Source organism: Endocarpon pusillum (genome assembly GCF_000464535.1).
Source record: "Endocarpon pusillum Z07020 unplaced genomic scaffold scaffold2749, whole genome shotgun sequence".
In the NCBI taxonomy this organism is placed as follows: domain Eukaryota; kingdom Fungi; phylum Ascomycota; class Eurotiomycetes; order Verrucariales; family Verrucariaceae; genus Endocarpon; species Endocarpon pusillum.
In genome coordinates, this window is record NW_006916232.1 from 339,240 (window position 1) to 353,959 (window position 14,720).

The following is a 14,720-nucleotide window of genomic DNA, read 5'->3' on the forward strand; positions in this document are numbered from 1 at the left end:
ATCCGCCGCCGACAGCAGGGTCTCTTTGCCCCTCCGCCCCCGGCCAACACTGCCAACGGCCCCGCGGGAAGCGAACCCCTGGAGTTCGGCTACAGCTTCGACGTCGGCATCCGCGCCTTCTTCCCCGTCTACGTGCTGTTGTATGTGGTTCAGTTCCTCTTCATGCCCGCCCTGGCGCACCGGAACCTGGCCTCGACCTTCTTCGCCAACACGCTCTACCTCGCTGCGTATGTGTATTGGACGGTGATTATCTTCCTGGGCTATAATTCACTGCATTTCTTGCATCATACGGAGTGGCTGTTGACGCCGTTGGTCGCGTGGTTGGTGCTGTGGCTGGTGGCTACGGTGGGTGGGTTCAACATGGCAATGCATGTAGGGGATTGGCTCTTTTGGGGGGTCAAGAAGGCGTGAGAGGATAGAGCAGCTGGGGTATCATGATTACCTCTATACATTGGGGATGGGTCTGGAAGCTCAGAGCATCTCTCGAATCCTCCATGTGACAGAGCCGCTGTCTACAGAAAAGATCCGAAATTTCCTCCCGTCAAACCGACCAACGGCCCGCTAAGCAGCCATGCAATAGAAAACATACGCGCTAAATTGCTCAGAGGTATTCTGCAACCACGGGTGACACCGTCAAAGTTCTTCCAACCTCTTGCAGGCGTTTTCTCCTTTGCTCAAAACAATCATAATTCGCAGCCAAACACGGGTCCAGAATTGAGAAGGTTGCGTTGTGGTTTACGGACGGGTTGAAGAGCTCCATTGAGACCTTCATCTTTTTTGTGAGCGTTGCAAAGGTGGCTCTGACATGCTGGATAGCTACAACCTGCCTACCAAGATCGTTTACTGCGTTGGCAGGGTCTTGAAGACACATAAGATATGGGCGCTGGGGGTCGACCAATTCGATTCTTTTGCGGTTAATGGTAGGGTCAATATAAGTCTCATCAGCTCCGGTAGTGGCTATATTGTCAATTGTTATATCTCTGATGAGATGTTGCCTGGAGGATAGCCTGGTTTGGTTACTGGCAGAGAGTTTGGAGAAGAGTTCGGCGGGTTCGACTGAGATACCGGTGGTTCTGCAATCTATTTTGGAGTAGAAGTCGAAGAAGTAAAGCAGCTGTCTTCCAGCATCTAAACGATCGAAGCGTAAGCTGCTGAATCTCAGCGCCGCGACGATCATGATGATCAGTGGGTACGAGCCGATGCCGTAGCTTCGAGGGTCTCCTAGGCCGCGCATCTTGAGTACCTGCCTTAGTACGAGGAAGAGAGGACGAAGAGTAGGGTATTCTTGCATATAGTCTTTTACCAGTTCCATGCTCACGAAACTGTCGGTCGTGCATTGTATCTGGACGTCTAGACCTGTCTTGTTGTGCTGGGCGGTAACGATCGGGACCTTGGCTTCGATCAGGGCAGTTTTGTCGAAAGCAGGTTTCGGGCCGCCTCTCTTCCTGACGCTGCGTCTGACCTGACCAAGTAGGCCAATTACTTGCTTTCGTACCAGCGGATCACTGTAGCACAGGACAGGCGCGCCTTTAGCTCCGATACCCACCACGTTTGGATGCTGGAGATTAAGATCGATATCGGAAAGAGCCATTGCCAGCCCGGTGCCTCGGGAGCCTATCACAAATGTCTTAATGGCAGGATCGACAGCTTCGATGCTTCGCCGGACATCAATCAAAGCCTTCTCCACTGCGGCTTTCTCCGATGCGGTTGGCTCCATGTATCTCTCGAATGCTAAGATCTCCGCCGTAAGGTAGTCGTAGACATATCTGGTACTCTTGCCCACTGGATCGAGATGAGCCATCCATGGTCTCTTTCCTCGGAGAGGAATATCAGATTTTGGCAGTTTCCATTCCTTTTTGGGCATTTGGCTGAAAGCTTGGTATTCTATCTCGACAGAGTTGTTGCCCTTTGGCTTGTTTTTGTGCTCTGTTCCCAACCCGCCGTCAGGGTCCTGCGCAGGCTCCTCCTCTCTCCCGCGCGCTGCATGGGTTGCCTCATCCTTCAGCTTCTTCTCCTCCTTCTTCTGTCTAAGAGCTAAGACAAGTCTTGCGGCTTCTCGTCCGCTCTTGACAGTACGTGCTGTCTTGCGGATTGGAGGTGCGCGGTTGGCATCGCGGTGGGCTTCAAGCGTTGCCGAAAGGCTTTCAGGCACGACCCAGGGTTCTGCTTTGATGCTGGACGGCGAGGATTGTACGCTCGAATGGCTACTTCTGTGCGATGACCAATGTTTAAGGAAGTAGGGGTAGGTAGCAGAGCTTTGAGGGAGCAGACAGGAATCATTGCTAGCAAGGATTGCGAACGGTAGCCGCCATTGGCGTCGTAATTCAACCCAGAATTGTCTGGTTCCTGCTGCAGGGAGCTCCACCGGTGGCATCTAGCATAGAGAATAGACTAAAGGGAGTATCTCGTCGATGGTGTATGCAGGAGAATGTTTCCCTGGCCTGAATACGTGGGAATAATATTGATCCGGACCGAGCTGCGCTCTCCTGTAACAGCCAATCGGAGTCGCTGCAGGCCACTGTCTGCTGTAGTGCAGTGCTTGGGATCGGAGGACTCAGCAGCAGTGGAATCACGAAACTTCTCTGGTGACAACCGGCTAACTTCGCTCTATGCTGCATTTCCGTCCTCCTGGACCTTCTCGTGTGTGACTACTGAGTCTCTGCCTCGTGATCATTGTCATCGCGACTTCAAATGATGTCCATGCAGAGAAAAGCCAGAATTGCTTTCAGGGCTCTGTGCCCGCCTTGAGTTAGTTTGTACAATTGGCATCTGCATTCTCAAAGGAGCGTGTTGCTATTGAGGCATAGGGTGAGCGGCACAGAAGGTGGTTTCGTTGTCTAGCAGCACCTGCCCTTCCGCCTTATCGGCATCTCTCGTCCCTGGTTGCTCCGGTGCATTGGTTGAGGTAATTACGTCGTCGTACCTTCGCCGGCAAGGTCGACACCCTAGGCAGCATCACCTTAGAGGCATCACCTTAGAGAGCATCACCTCCCGCGTCGATTGCTACTTCACGCCTCTTCGGTACATCCTTATCTCTGCACTCACAAAACGGACAACTCCCAGTCGACACAGTCGCCGCACAGTATGACTAACTCAAGAGATAAGAATCCAGCCCGGCACTACTCGGTATTAAGTAACGCAGTTACACCGGATGTGTCTGTCCCTGGCGCATCTGCATATGACAATCCTGACACAACACAATGCAATACCACTTCTTACTTTGCGCCCAGGCCGGCCGCCATTTCTGTTGTCGCAGAGCCGGAGGGATTGGATGATCCGGTAGCTATAGCTGCTAAAGGTGCTAGAAGCCCAGCAGAGCTGCTCCGGCGTATGAGTCTGATTGGTCACTCGCAAAGCGAATCCTTCGACTTTGATCCGCGGGAACAATATCCAAGCCTTGAATTGACCGGGAACGTCATCAGTGCTACCTTCTGTATCCCGTATAAAGTTGGCTTGACAGCCGACGGTGGATGGGATCTTCAATCACGCCGTGGTACTTCGGCTCTCTTCGACTCATTCACATATCTCTCGTCCCCTAAAACACCATGGAAACACACACTTCTTGGTTGGACAGGTGAGATCCAACCCCTCCCGGAGTCTCCTGTACAACCAGATACGCCTGCCTCGACAGAGCGGGACGGAACACTGAAGCGGACCGACACTGGCGGATCATGGCAAAGCATTTCAAAGCCGCTGAGCAAAGGCTCGGCATCGAATCCAGTCTTTTCACAATCCAATTCTCAAGGCAATCCGTCTGGCGATGGCATCAACGTAACCAAGAAAGATCGTCAACGTCTGGAATCATTGCTGCGCCGAGACAAGAACGGACTGATAATGCCTGTCTGGCTTTCGGACACTCCGGAAGACGCTAAGTCTGATCTGTATCTGAAAGACCAGAATCGGTGGAGGATGTATGCAGAGCACGAACTTTACACCTTGTTCCATTACAGACAGCACGCCCCGAACGACGGCCGGGCGGAGCGAAGGTGGTGGATCGACTACGTTCGCATGAATCAACTGTTCGCTGATCGCATACTCGAAGTCTACCGAGCGGGTGATATCGTTTGGGTACATGATTACCATCTAATGCTACTGCCACACATGCTACGCCAGAGGATACCTAATGTGTACGTGGGTTTCTTTCTGCATATTCCCTTCCCTAGCAGTGAATATCTCAGGTGCTTGCCAAAGCGAAAGGAGGTACTAGAAGGATGTCTGGGCGCCACCATGATCGCTTTTCAGTCCTTCAGCTATTCACGTCACTTCTCGTCTTGCTGCGAGCGCATACTGGGCTTTGAGTCTAGTTCAGCTGGTGTAGATGCCTATGGTGCCCACGTTGCCATCGACGTGTTTCCTATTGGAATCAATGTGGAGGCAGTGCAAAAGGCTGCGTTCAACGATCCATCCATTGACAAGACCATTTCAGCCATCAGACAAATGTATGGTGACAAGAAGATTATTGTCGGTCGCGATCGCTTGGACACAGTCAGAGGTGTTGCGCAGAAATTGATGGCTTTTGAGATCTTCTTAGAACGCTATCCTGCATGGAGAGACAAGGTTGTTCTCATCCAGGTCACCAGCCCAACCAGCGTCGAGGAAGAGCAAGAAGATCCGCAGCACAAGATCGAGCACAAAATCTCTGACTTGGTCTCCAAGATCAACGGCCAGTACGGCTCACTCAGTCACTCTCCTGTGCAGCACTATCCTCAATATCTATCAAAGCAAGAATATTTTGCCCTTTTACGAATCGCCGACGTTGGCCTGATCACAAGCGTACGTGATGGCATGAATACTACAAGTCTCGAGTATGTGCTCTGTCAGAAAGACCACCATGGACCTCTAATTTTGTCCGAGTTCTCGGGCACTGCTGGAAGTCTCCGTCATGCGATCCACATCAACCCATGGAACCTTGTGGGTGTTGCGGATGTTATCAAAGACGCCCTCGAGATGTCACCCAAAGATCGCTATATGTCACAAAGAAAGCTGTACGAGCAAGTCACGACGCATCCAGTATCACGATGGAGTAACAGCTTTCTTAAACGTCTCTTGACGAACCTGGCATCAAACAACCAGAATACTCTGACCCCTGCGCTGGACCGCCATGTGTTAAGACCGCAGTACTTCAAAGCAAAGCGACGCCTGTTCATGTTTGACTACGACGGCACACTCACCCCCATCGTCAAAGATCCCACGGCTGCTATTCCTTCGGATAAGGTTCTGCGCACCATAAAATCGCTGGCGCAGAACCCAAAGAACGCAGTATGGCTTATTAGCGGACGAGATCAACAATTTCTTGATGATTGGATGGGACACATTCCAGAACTGGGCCTGAGTGCAGAACATGGATGCTTTGTTCGGCCGCCACGGAGCGAGGTGTGGGAGAATCTCACCGAAAAGACCGACATGAAGTGGCAGACGGAGGTTATGAGAACGTATCAGCGATACACGGACATCACGCCTGGTTCGTTCATTGAGCGCAAGCGGGTTGCGTTGACATGGCACTATCGACGAGCCGACCCGGATTTGGGCAAATTCCACGCAGAGCAATGTAAGAAAGACCTGGAGGATAGCGTGGCCAAGAAATTCGATGTCGAGGTCATGTCCGGTAAAGCAAACCTGGAGGTGAGGCCTCAATTTGTCAACAAAGGATACATTGCCACCCGTCTCGTTAGTGAGTACGGTACGGAGGAGGGAAGGCCGCCGGATTTCGTTTTCTGTGCGGGAGACGACTTTACCGACGAAGGTATGGAAGAAAAAGAGTCTTGAGATGATTCCTGCTAACGCTGCTTCTAGATATGTTCCGTGCGCTATTAAGATCCAACCTGCCGAAAGACCAGGTTTTTGCTGTCACTGTCGGAGCCAGTTCGAAAAAGACGTTGGCATCATGGCACCTGTTGGAGCCGCGGGATGTCATCGCAGCAATCACATCTCTCATCGCCGCTGATGAAGACGACCAGATCTTGGACAGAACCTTTCGAGGTATTTCATCGAAAGCAGGCAGATGTGTGAATGAATCTCTGACATTGACAGATCTATCGACAATGCCCCCGAAAGAAGCTACCCCTCCCAAGGGCACGGACAAGGAAAGCTTGCCGAAATTGGAAGGAAAGGACGAAAAGTAGAGAGAGGAACACGCACAGACCGGGATGATGAGAACGGACAAGACGACGATGAATCAACAAAAGTCTTCAGGAGAGGAAGCGAAGAGAGAGAGAGGTGGATGAGAGATGGAATTAGAACCAATCAGTAGATACATTTTTAGATTAGAAACTTCCCCCTAAGAAACAACTTTGAAATTCATCATTTCAAAAAGACTCGTAAATCCTTTATTATCTGTTACAAAAAAAGGAAGAAACTTACTTTTCTTACAAACTTATAACCTAAGAAAGACTCCTAGAGGTCCTGTAGGATCTCGATTCATATTCACGTCTTGATTAATTTGTTAAATTATTTTACAGTTGCAAATGTGCATGCAAATTGTCCAAAGTTCTTCGCCCTTTCCGGCGGGTTGACGATTCTGTAGTTCTTCTGAGCGACACTTTCTCGTCGCATACTCCCGAGTCTTCCATGGAACCACGCAATCTATGCGTTTACAGGTTTCCTGGTTCTCAATTTGCCATTGCAACGACGACAAGCTCTTTGTCTAGCAGTGTAGAAGCCAGGTCATTTCGTCGACCATCTCGAGTCATGGTCGTCGTCGCGTCGTGAGTTGAACCGGTGACAGCATGTCTCTATTGATTGACTTTCGAATCGAGCGACCGCCAGAACATGGTCTCCGCAGCTGTTCGCTTTGGCCACAGTATGACGAGTGTCGAAGGTTGACGGAAAGCCATACTTAGCGCGTCAATTTCAATCTGTTGCCATAAGTTAGATCCATCCTTTCACTTCTTGTTCCGAACATGATCCTTGGTACACGGCGTTCCATCTTGGGCTATCTTGGTAGCTGTCAAGCTGATCGGATCCTGCGGTTGAGCGAGGCCACTACTTATGGGCTCATAATAGAGCCGCTGTGGATGGCAGGCAAACAGCAGCACCCTCCACGTAGCTTTCAGGTTTGATGGATCTTCGATGGTGGTCATCAATAACCAAGGACTTACCTTTTTGAAAGCATTTCCCATCAGCATTGCGATACAGGCAAATGATGTGTCGGCGGTTTCTGCATTCACACGGGTCAAAGTAGAACTATGCGGGTTGGTTCAGGTGGTGCATGAGCCCAGAGCTGAGCGACCCTGAGGGATTGAAACGTCGTCTCTATGTGATGGATTCAAGCTCAGGTCTTTCTAGACTTGGCCTCTTTTATTTTAAGAGTTCAAAAGCGTGCTAGAGATTCTGAATGGGTGTGGAGATTCCTGCGAGTTTGACAGTGCTGCCTCTTCATTCGGACTATTCGCCTTGCTCAAAAGATCCTGGACATGCATCCTATCGAGATGTGTGGTCCTCCGAGGGCCGCGGTCCTTCTGGTCCAACAAGATGTGACCGAAGAACAATCACTAATCGCTCGTGTTCTTGGGACCAGGTCGCATGTGGAGGGTGAAGGCAAGATCAAGTCGCCCAGCACACGAAAGCTTCTGGTACTGTTCCGCGGCCTTGGAATGCTCGAACCAAAATCGCCAGAATCTAATGCATTGCCATTTTCCGGTGGATGGTACGGAGTAGACCGACATCATTCTATCCTGCAGCTAGTTGCTAATCGCAGGAACTAGTCGAATATGAAACGCCTCGTCTGGGCCAGGTTGTATCGAAAACGTACTATCTGAATTTATATGAGAGGGAAAGGTAGTGAAGTTGCTGTAGCTGGCAAATTTCGATCCATAAAGACCGTCCCAAAATATCGTAGGATTTATCGGTGTACAATATAAATTAAATAACTAGACACATATTATCTGAACTGACACTTTGGCCGAGTGGTTAAGGCGCTGCCCTGCTAGTCTTCACACAAGAAGAAAGTTGAGGCAGTGGGTTCGCCCACGTAGGTTCGAATCCTGCAGGTGTCGTTCCACACAAGTTTTTGGCAATATTGTTTTCTGTTTTCTTCGTTGTTTTATTGTGTGTACATGGACGTGTAGAAACTCTTCCGGTAATAATAGCCAGGTGCTCAAGTTGCTTGAAGCGCTCATGACTGGTCAAGTCAAGTGCAGGATTGACGTAATTCATCACTAAATGAAAACTAACTTAGTTAGGCTACCACATATTATGCACTTTTTGGCCCATTGCCCTAACATTTTCAAATCTACACAGGGTCATCCATCAGTTGTTACTGCTTTTGGCTAATACTTGAAACAAGATAGATGGAGTTGCGCGTAGACTATTTAGGTGGTCAAATGGCTATATAAACGTTGTGCGAGTCGTGCCCTACGTCCGGACCGTAGAGACAACGAAAATGCCTCCTCTTGAGTCTATTACTGGAAGCCCTAAACAAAAACTCCAGCCCCAGCTTCTGGAGTCCAAGCCCAGCAATATCATAAGAGGAATTTCCAGAAACAGACCCTCCCGGCTAGCAAGAGACCAAACTCTATGATCAGACTTGGCCTAGCCACCTGCTCAGCATGTGAAAGCTGAATAAAGGACGACATAGCCACAGCTCAGGCCGGCTCAGTCAAAGATCAGGTTAAAACAGCAACTGATCAGGTCAAGAAACGAAACAGGCACTTGGGGAGGTCGATTTTGACGATTGGTTTTTGGTCAATCACTTGAGCTGGGCGGTGAGTTCACAATAGAGAGATGATCTTGATGGGAGCACATTCGTCAGCTACACATCGTTTTGTTCGCTCTCGGCCTCAGTGCCTTCATGCTGAGGAATCGCTGCCTCATCCAGGCTTCTCAGATACTCTTGTCTATGGTCTAGCTTCGACTCAAGATCTATTCTGCGTCCTGATGCCAGAACGATGAAGCCTCCTCGTACGGCAAGTCCTCGCAAAAACGTGGTTGGATATGTTGCAGATAAAGATTATAGAAGCCTTTCGTAGAGGCAAGCGCGTGGAAGTACCAGAACCATCCGAGTTGCCAGCTTCTCTGCATCATTTGCGCCCGGCCAAACCTTTCTCTTCCGAACTGCTCCTTTTCTAGTTATATCGTCATGAACTCATCGCGCACAAGACCAAACCCTTCAAGCTCGTTTCCGGTCAAGTTATCCACGTCCTGCCCTGTCATCCAGTACGGCAGTTGCTGCATCTCAACTGGGAGAGAACAAGCCCACTCCAAATCAATCAAGGAGGTGATATGCCAGGTGGAAGGCACAAGGTCGAGAAACTCGTCTTCCCTGTCGAGGAGAGAAACACAGAATTTGATCCTCAGTTGCGGGTAGCTTAGCTGCTGAAGGATGTCGTCCTCCTCCTCTTACGCCTCCGCAAGCATTATCTACCAGCCCAGAAGTCTCAGACAGAGCTCAGGGTCGGCCATGCTGCTCATATGTTGGAGCTGTAACAGATGGAGGTGGCAGGCGGGAAAGGCTGATTCCCTAGAAACCGAGGGTGAGTGCTCACCACAACTCCCGCTCGAACCGCGCAGCTCCAGGCGGCGTCACCCTTGGCCCGAAGGCCGGAGCCATGTGACAGAGATTATGAGACTTTCGCCAACCGCTCTTTCCCTTATATCAACTAAATAGGCACACTTCCTTTCTGAGAATCCAATTTTGGTGAGATTTTAAAAATTTTGATGTTCCCCTTGCCAAGACTGCAGCAGAATTTTAACGCTAAGTCGCGGGTACACTAACGTACCAAACTGTCTGCCCCACCATATGGAGGATAAGGCCCGGAGGCCGAATATTCAATCGCTGCTTCATAAAGCTCAAAAATAGTCTCTGTGAGATTGGGACCAGGCGAACCCAAAGAATTAACTTCTCGCTTGATGCTTAATCGCTGTTTTTACTGTTTACACTTATTATCGCCCTTAACTCGGGTCCCAGGGAAGTTATCGTTATCCTTTAAAAGTATCTAACGTACTCTAAAGAGCACCCGGAGATGCACTGCCCAACCCCCGAGTTACACCACTGCATCATCCAATCAAAACCGAAGACATTTAACGACCTGCATGCACCTCACATCATTATGAATTCTTATAAAGCTGAAAATTATTGATGCTAAAGCTCTAATCTATCTGAAAAAAAGTTCTAAGGCTCTCTGAGTGGGGACCACAGATATCAATTGAGCGCTGATCTGGTTCTACTCTAATATCTACCGGTGATAACCTTCTCGGCAGTGGGCAATATCTCTGTCCTCAATTCCCCACTCTCCCACCTACGGAGGAGCTTGAAGTCTCCAACTACCAACCAGTGATCATGACCAAGCAAGTGGACGAAAAAGAAATTGGAGAAGCTTTGGGTAGAAGCAATGAACTCATCACCCGTTGTGGGGACGATGGGGTCATGGTTCACCATTTCTCCAACTCACCAGTCACTTTTTTCAGCATGGCCGGTCAAACCCCCAAAAATGCCCCATTGGATTTTTCTTATCATCGCAGTTTTCAACCACTTGATTCGCTTTCGCCGTTACTTGTTGCTTTATCTTGTACGTGGCGTGGCACGTAGGCCCGGCATGGCATGGGCGCGCCCTTGCTTTACATTTTCCCCACCATGCTATGAGGAGACGTGCTACGTTAGTGCGATGTGACGAGATGAGATCGGGTGTATATACATAGTGATGTCGATCTGTCTTTGTACCCGGTTTACCTTGAGCCTTCCTCTTCCCGACTGCGGTTGGGTTGGCCACACTTGGCCTGGTTCGAGAAACTGTCCAATATGGAGGAGAATGATCATCAAGACCCTTCCCCTTCGGATGACTCCTCACTCGCCTCAACGATCATGTCTTTGCCCGCCATGGCCAAGAAAGAGTCCGAGTGCGAGTGTGACCGTGACCACGACCACGACCATAGCTTCGACACCGACTTCGATATCGACATCGACATAGAACGACAAGGAAGCTCATATCGCGCTCCATCCCTGCATGCTCTCCCCATCAAAGACCCCCCTCAACTCAACAGCACCAACGGAGGCCCTCTCACCACTCTCTCCCACACCCTTTCTCTCGTCCGCACCAAAGACACCGGAACCGACCCGGGCCCCCCTCCCGACGGCGGCGTCCAAGCCTGGACCCAAGCCATCCTCGTGCACCTCGTCATCTTCAACACGTGGGGCTACGTCAACTCCTTCGGCCTCTTCCAAACCTACTACACTTCGACCCTGTTCCTGTCCCCCAGCGCCGTCCCATGGATCGGGTCCTTCCAGATCTTCCTCCTCTTCTTCATCGGCGCCTTCTCCGGCCGCGCCACCGACGCGGGCTTCTTCGAAGCGAGCTTCATCGCCGGCTCGGCGCTGCAGCTGGTCGGCGTGTTCACCACGAGCGTATGCACACAGTACTGGCAACTCTTCCTCGCGCAGGGGATCTGCACCGGAATGGGGAACGGGCTGGTGTTCGTACCGAGCATGTCGTTGGCGAGTGTGTATTTCCTCAAGAACCGCTCATTGGCGATTGGGTTCTGTGCATCGGGCTCCGCGACCGGGGGGCTTGTCTTCCCCGCAATGGCCGAACGACTGCTCCCTCGTGTGGGATTCGCATGGACGGTACGCGCGATCGGCTTCGTCATGTTGTCCACCATGGTCCTCTGCGCTGTCTTTCTCCAACCACGCCTGCCACCACGGAGATCCGGTCCCATCGTCGAATGGTCTGCTTTCCGCGAGAGACCTTACGCGCTATTCAGCTTCGCCATGTTCTTCATCTTCTGGGGCATATACATTGGCTTTTACTTCGTCGGCAGTTTTGGCAGAGATGAATTAGGTGTCTCGCAGAGTACGGCGATCCAGCTTCTTCTGGTGATGAACGGCGTTGGGTTGCTCGGCCGGCTGATACCAAATTACTACGCTGACAAGAGCATCGGACCGCTCAACGCCATTATCCCTTTCGCCGCTATCTCCTGTCTGCTGCTCTATTGCTGGGTCGCGGTTCATTCTGTGGCCGGGCTGTGGGCCTTCGCCATCGCGTACGGTATCTTTGCCGCGGGGATTCAGTCGCTCTTTCCAGCGACCTTGACGAGTTTGACCAGTGATCCGAAAAGAGCAGGCGTGCGCATGGGTATGGTGTTCAGCGTGGTCAGTTTTGCCGTCTTGACCGGACCACCGATTGCGGGCGCGTTGATCTCCCTGGCTGGAGGCAGATATGTATATGCGCAGATCTTCGCCGGCTCGTCGATGGTGGCGGGTGTAGCTACGCTTGTTGCTGCTCGGGTGGCTAAGGCGGGCGCGAAGTTCAAGGTCAAGGTGTGAGAGTGGGAAAGATCGGTGCTTGAACCGTGGTATCAAGGGCTGCCTGCTCCGTGCGCAGTGTGTCTCAATGGCTATGCCCAGCAGGGCCTGCCGCAACGGAAACGGGAATGGTCTGGTCCATTCATTCGAGAGCAATCTGCAGCGCCGGCGGGAAGGCCCACCAACCAAGCAAAGCCAGCATGCGGCTGTCCTCGCATTGCAAGCACCTGCCTTCTTAACTGCCATTCTCGGGTCATGAAAGCAGTATGCAACACACTCTAGCCGAGAAAACGAGCGATAGCACTCTGCTTCTTCCACAAATGAGCTAGGAATGTGAGACTGGCACGCCACGCCGAAGGCCCAGCAAGACTGGCTCTCCAACAAAATCCGCCTGTCTCCCCGGTCTTCGTTTTTAAAGCGTGTCAAGCTTTACCAGGAACTCAGATTCGAAGCCATATCTAGCAACAACTCCGACACCATCAAAAGCTCATAGTCCGTGGTAACTAGCGGGAGCAAAGGGGGTGGCTCATCAGGACAGGAACGAAGAAGACGTCGCCGGTTGCTTTTTTTTCTTTCGTGAAATCTGACGTAACAATACCGGAACTATATTTAGATATGAAGAGAGAAGCACTGAACACGTGAGGAAGCATCGGGGTGTGTCTTTGGTTTTATTTGTATAGAATATGTGACGGGGAATAGAGCGAGTTGTCTCTCTACACCCAGGTCAGCGGATGGTGGATAAGATATCATATACAGTAATGAACGTGGCGGATATAGAGTAATGCGCACATATCGATTCGGATTGGATTTCAATGCCTTGAAATTGGTGCGCTGATGATGACGATGATGATGATGACGACGACGATGATGATGAGACTGTCGTATGCATCACCTCTGTGCTTTACATTTCAATGATCAACCAGTTAGCTCATATTGATACAGCTTGCGCTTCCACTCCTGGATTGTGCGTTGCGGAATGCCCGTTTTCTCGCTGATCTCGCGGACCGGCACCTTCTGCGCCACGTACTCAAAGACGGTGGAGCGGGCTTCTTGGGTCCATTTATTCCTCTGCCTGTGTCGTGGTGGACGTGAGTCTGCTCCGTCAGCCGTCTGCGTCATCTTTGCATCTAAGGTTAGCAACTATTATAGAGACAATTAGCATGATTTATCCAAGTTCGTGCAGATCGATGGCCTCCAGAAACCGTCTATTAGTAAATCTCAACATCTTCTACGAGAATGGGGGGCCTAGCAGTGCTCACCTCAGATCTACCGGCGTCAGCGGCGCGTGCACCTGTCGTAGCACCTCTCGCACAACCCGGCCCGGCATTGCTCCGTCTACCAGCATCCTGCGGTCTGGCATGTCTGATCTGCCTGGCAGGAGTTGTGGGTGGGGCACCAGTGGTCGGTCCGCCTCTTCTGCTTGACGAAGGACCTGCGCTTTCGAATGCATCAACGAAAGGGTCTCTGCCAAACGTGCGGCCAGTGATTCGCCTAGGGTGAGCAGCTGCTGCTCCGCCTGGCGCCGGGCGGGTTCCGGGGTCACCCTCCTCGTTCTTTTGGGGTGCCTCTTTGGTCTTCAAGCTCGGCTTGGTTAGAGGCTGAGTGCCCAGCCTCCGGTTAGCATATCTAGACTTGCGTGTTCCCCAAGCAAGTCCTGGTCCTGTTTGTGCGGCTCGTCCTTCAAGTGGAGGTGCTGCTGCCACTGGTGCTTCTTTCGCAAGTTGTGTGAGCCCAAGCATCGCCCCCGTCTCCGAGGACAGGGCCTGTCCTTCGCATTCTGCTGACCGTCGATCTGGCAGGGGATCTCTTTCCTGCGCAGCGGTCGATAATGCATTGGCATGAGGTGTAAGGCCTTCAACTCTGGCTGCTTTAGCCCTTTGCTGCAGCTCTGGATCTTGAGGCCTTCGTAAATTTGAGGCTGAGCTCACGCTACGACGGATCCGACGTGTTGAGACACGTGGTGGCTTCGATGAATTTGCTTGCCTAGCCCCGGGCGGCCAAAGACTAAGCTGCTGAGAAGCTGCGAATGCTGACAGTGTTAGACTTATCCCAGTTGCTCCAGATCTGTCATGCTTTGACTGATTCGAGGTGAACCGTTGGGACCCAGGCAGGGCTTGTGCTTCGTGGGGTCCTTGAACACTTTTGTCTCCCCCTGCTGACGATTGTGATGTTGATGGTTGTGCTTGTGCAGCTTCGTGTGGACGAGCCCTCAACTGAAAGGGTCCTAGTCCTATTAAGCTCTCGCGCGTAGCTGTACTTGGGCGCGTAGCTGTACTTGGTGGCTCCCTCAATGGCAAAGTGTCGTTTCTGCCACCTCTGGGAGGGTTTTGTAGTGAGTGGCGTCCTCGATCTCTTTCAGACATGATTAAGAACTTGCGTACTCAAGGACGTAGGAATATATTAGTGAGATGTGTCAGCGGAAAGGTCAGAGAGTCCTTCTGTGACCGTATCACACACCACGAACATCGGAACGAGTATTGGTGAA

General features: G+C 51.3%; 4 protein-coding genes across 4 annotated transcripts; 2 read left to right on the plus strand and 2 right to left on the minus strand.

Moving 5' to 3' along the window:
- Positions 1–601: 601 nt before the first annotated feature.
- Positions 602–2,374, minus strand: EPUS_02187 (uncharacterized protein; the record flags this gene model as incomplete). The annotated part of the gene is made up of 1 exon (XM_007803954.1): positions 602–2,374. The coding sequence occupies one exon, from the start codon at positions 2,372–2,374 to the stop codon at positions 602–604; it is 1,773 nt and encodes a 590-aa protein (XP_007802145.1).
- Positions 2,375–3,084: 710 nt separating this feature from the next.
- EPUS_02188 (uncharacterized protein) lies at positions 3,085–6,122 on the plus strand (the record flags this gene model as incomplete). The annotated part of the gene is made up of 3 exons (XM_007803955.1): positions 3,085–5,743; positions 5,794–5,979; positions 6,031–6,122. The coding sequence occupies 3 exons, from the start codon at positions 3,085–3,087 to the stop codon at positions 6,120–6,122; spliced, it is 2,937 nt and encodes a 978-aa protein (XP_007802146.1).
- A 4,613-nt stretch (positions 6,123–10,735) lies between these two features.
- EPUS_02189 (uncharacterized protein) lies at positions 10,736–12,256 on the plus strand (the record flags this gene model as incomplete). Its single annotated transcript, XM_007803956.1, has 1 exon — positions 10,736–12,256. One exon carries the CDS (start codon positions 10,736–10,738, stop codon positions 12,254–12,256), a length of 1,521 nt encoding a protein of 506 aa, XP_007802147.1.
- Positions 12,257–13,150: 894 nt separating this feature from the next.
- EPUS_02190 (uncharacterized protein) lies at positions 13,151–14,598 on the minus strand (the record flags this gene model as incomplete). Its single annotated transcript, XM_007803957.1, has 2 exons — positions 13,151–13,375; positions 13,495–14,598. The coding sequence occupies 2 exons, from the start codon at positions 14,596–14,598 to the stop codon at positions 13,151–13,153; spliced, it is 1,329 nt and encodes a 442-aa protein (XP_007802148.1).
- Positions 14,599–14,720: the final 122 nt, after the last annotated feature.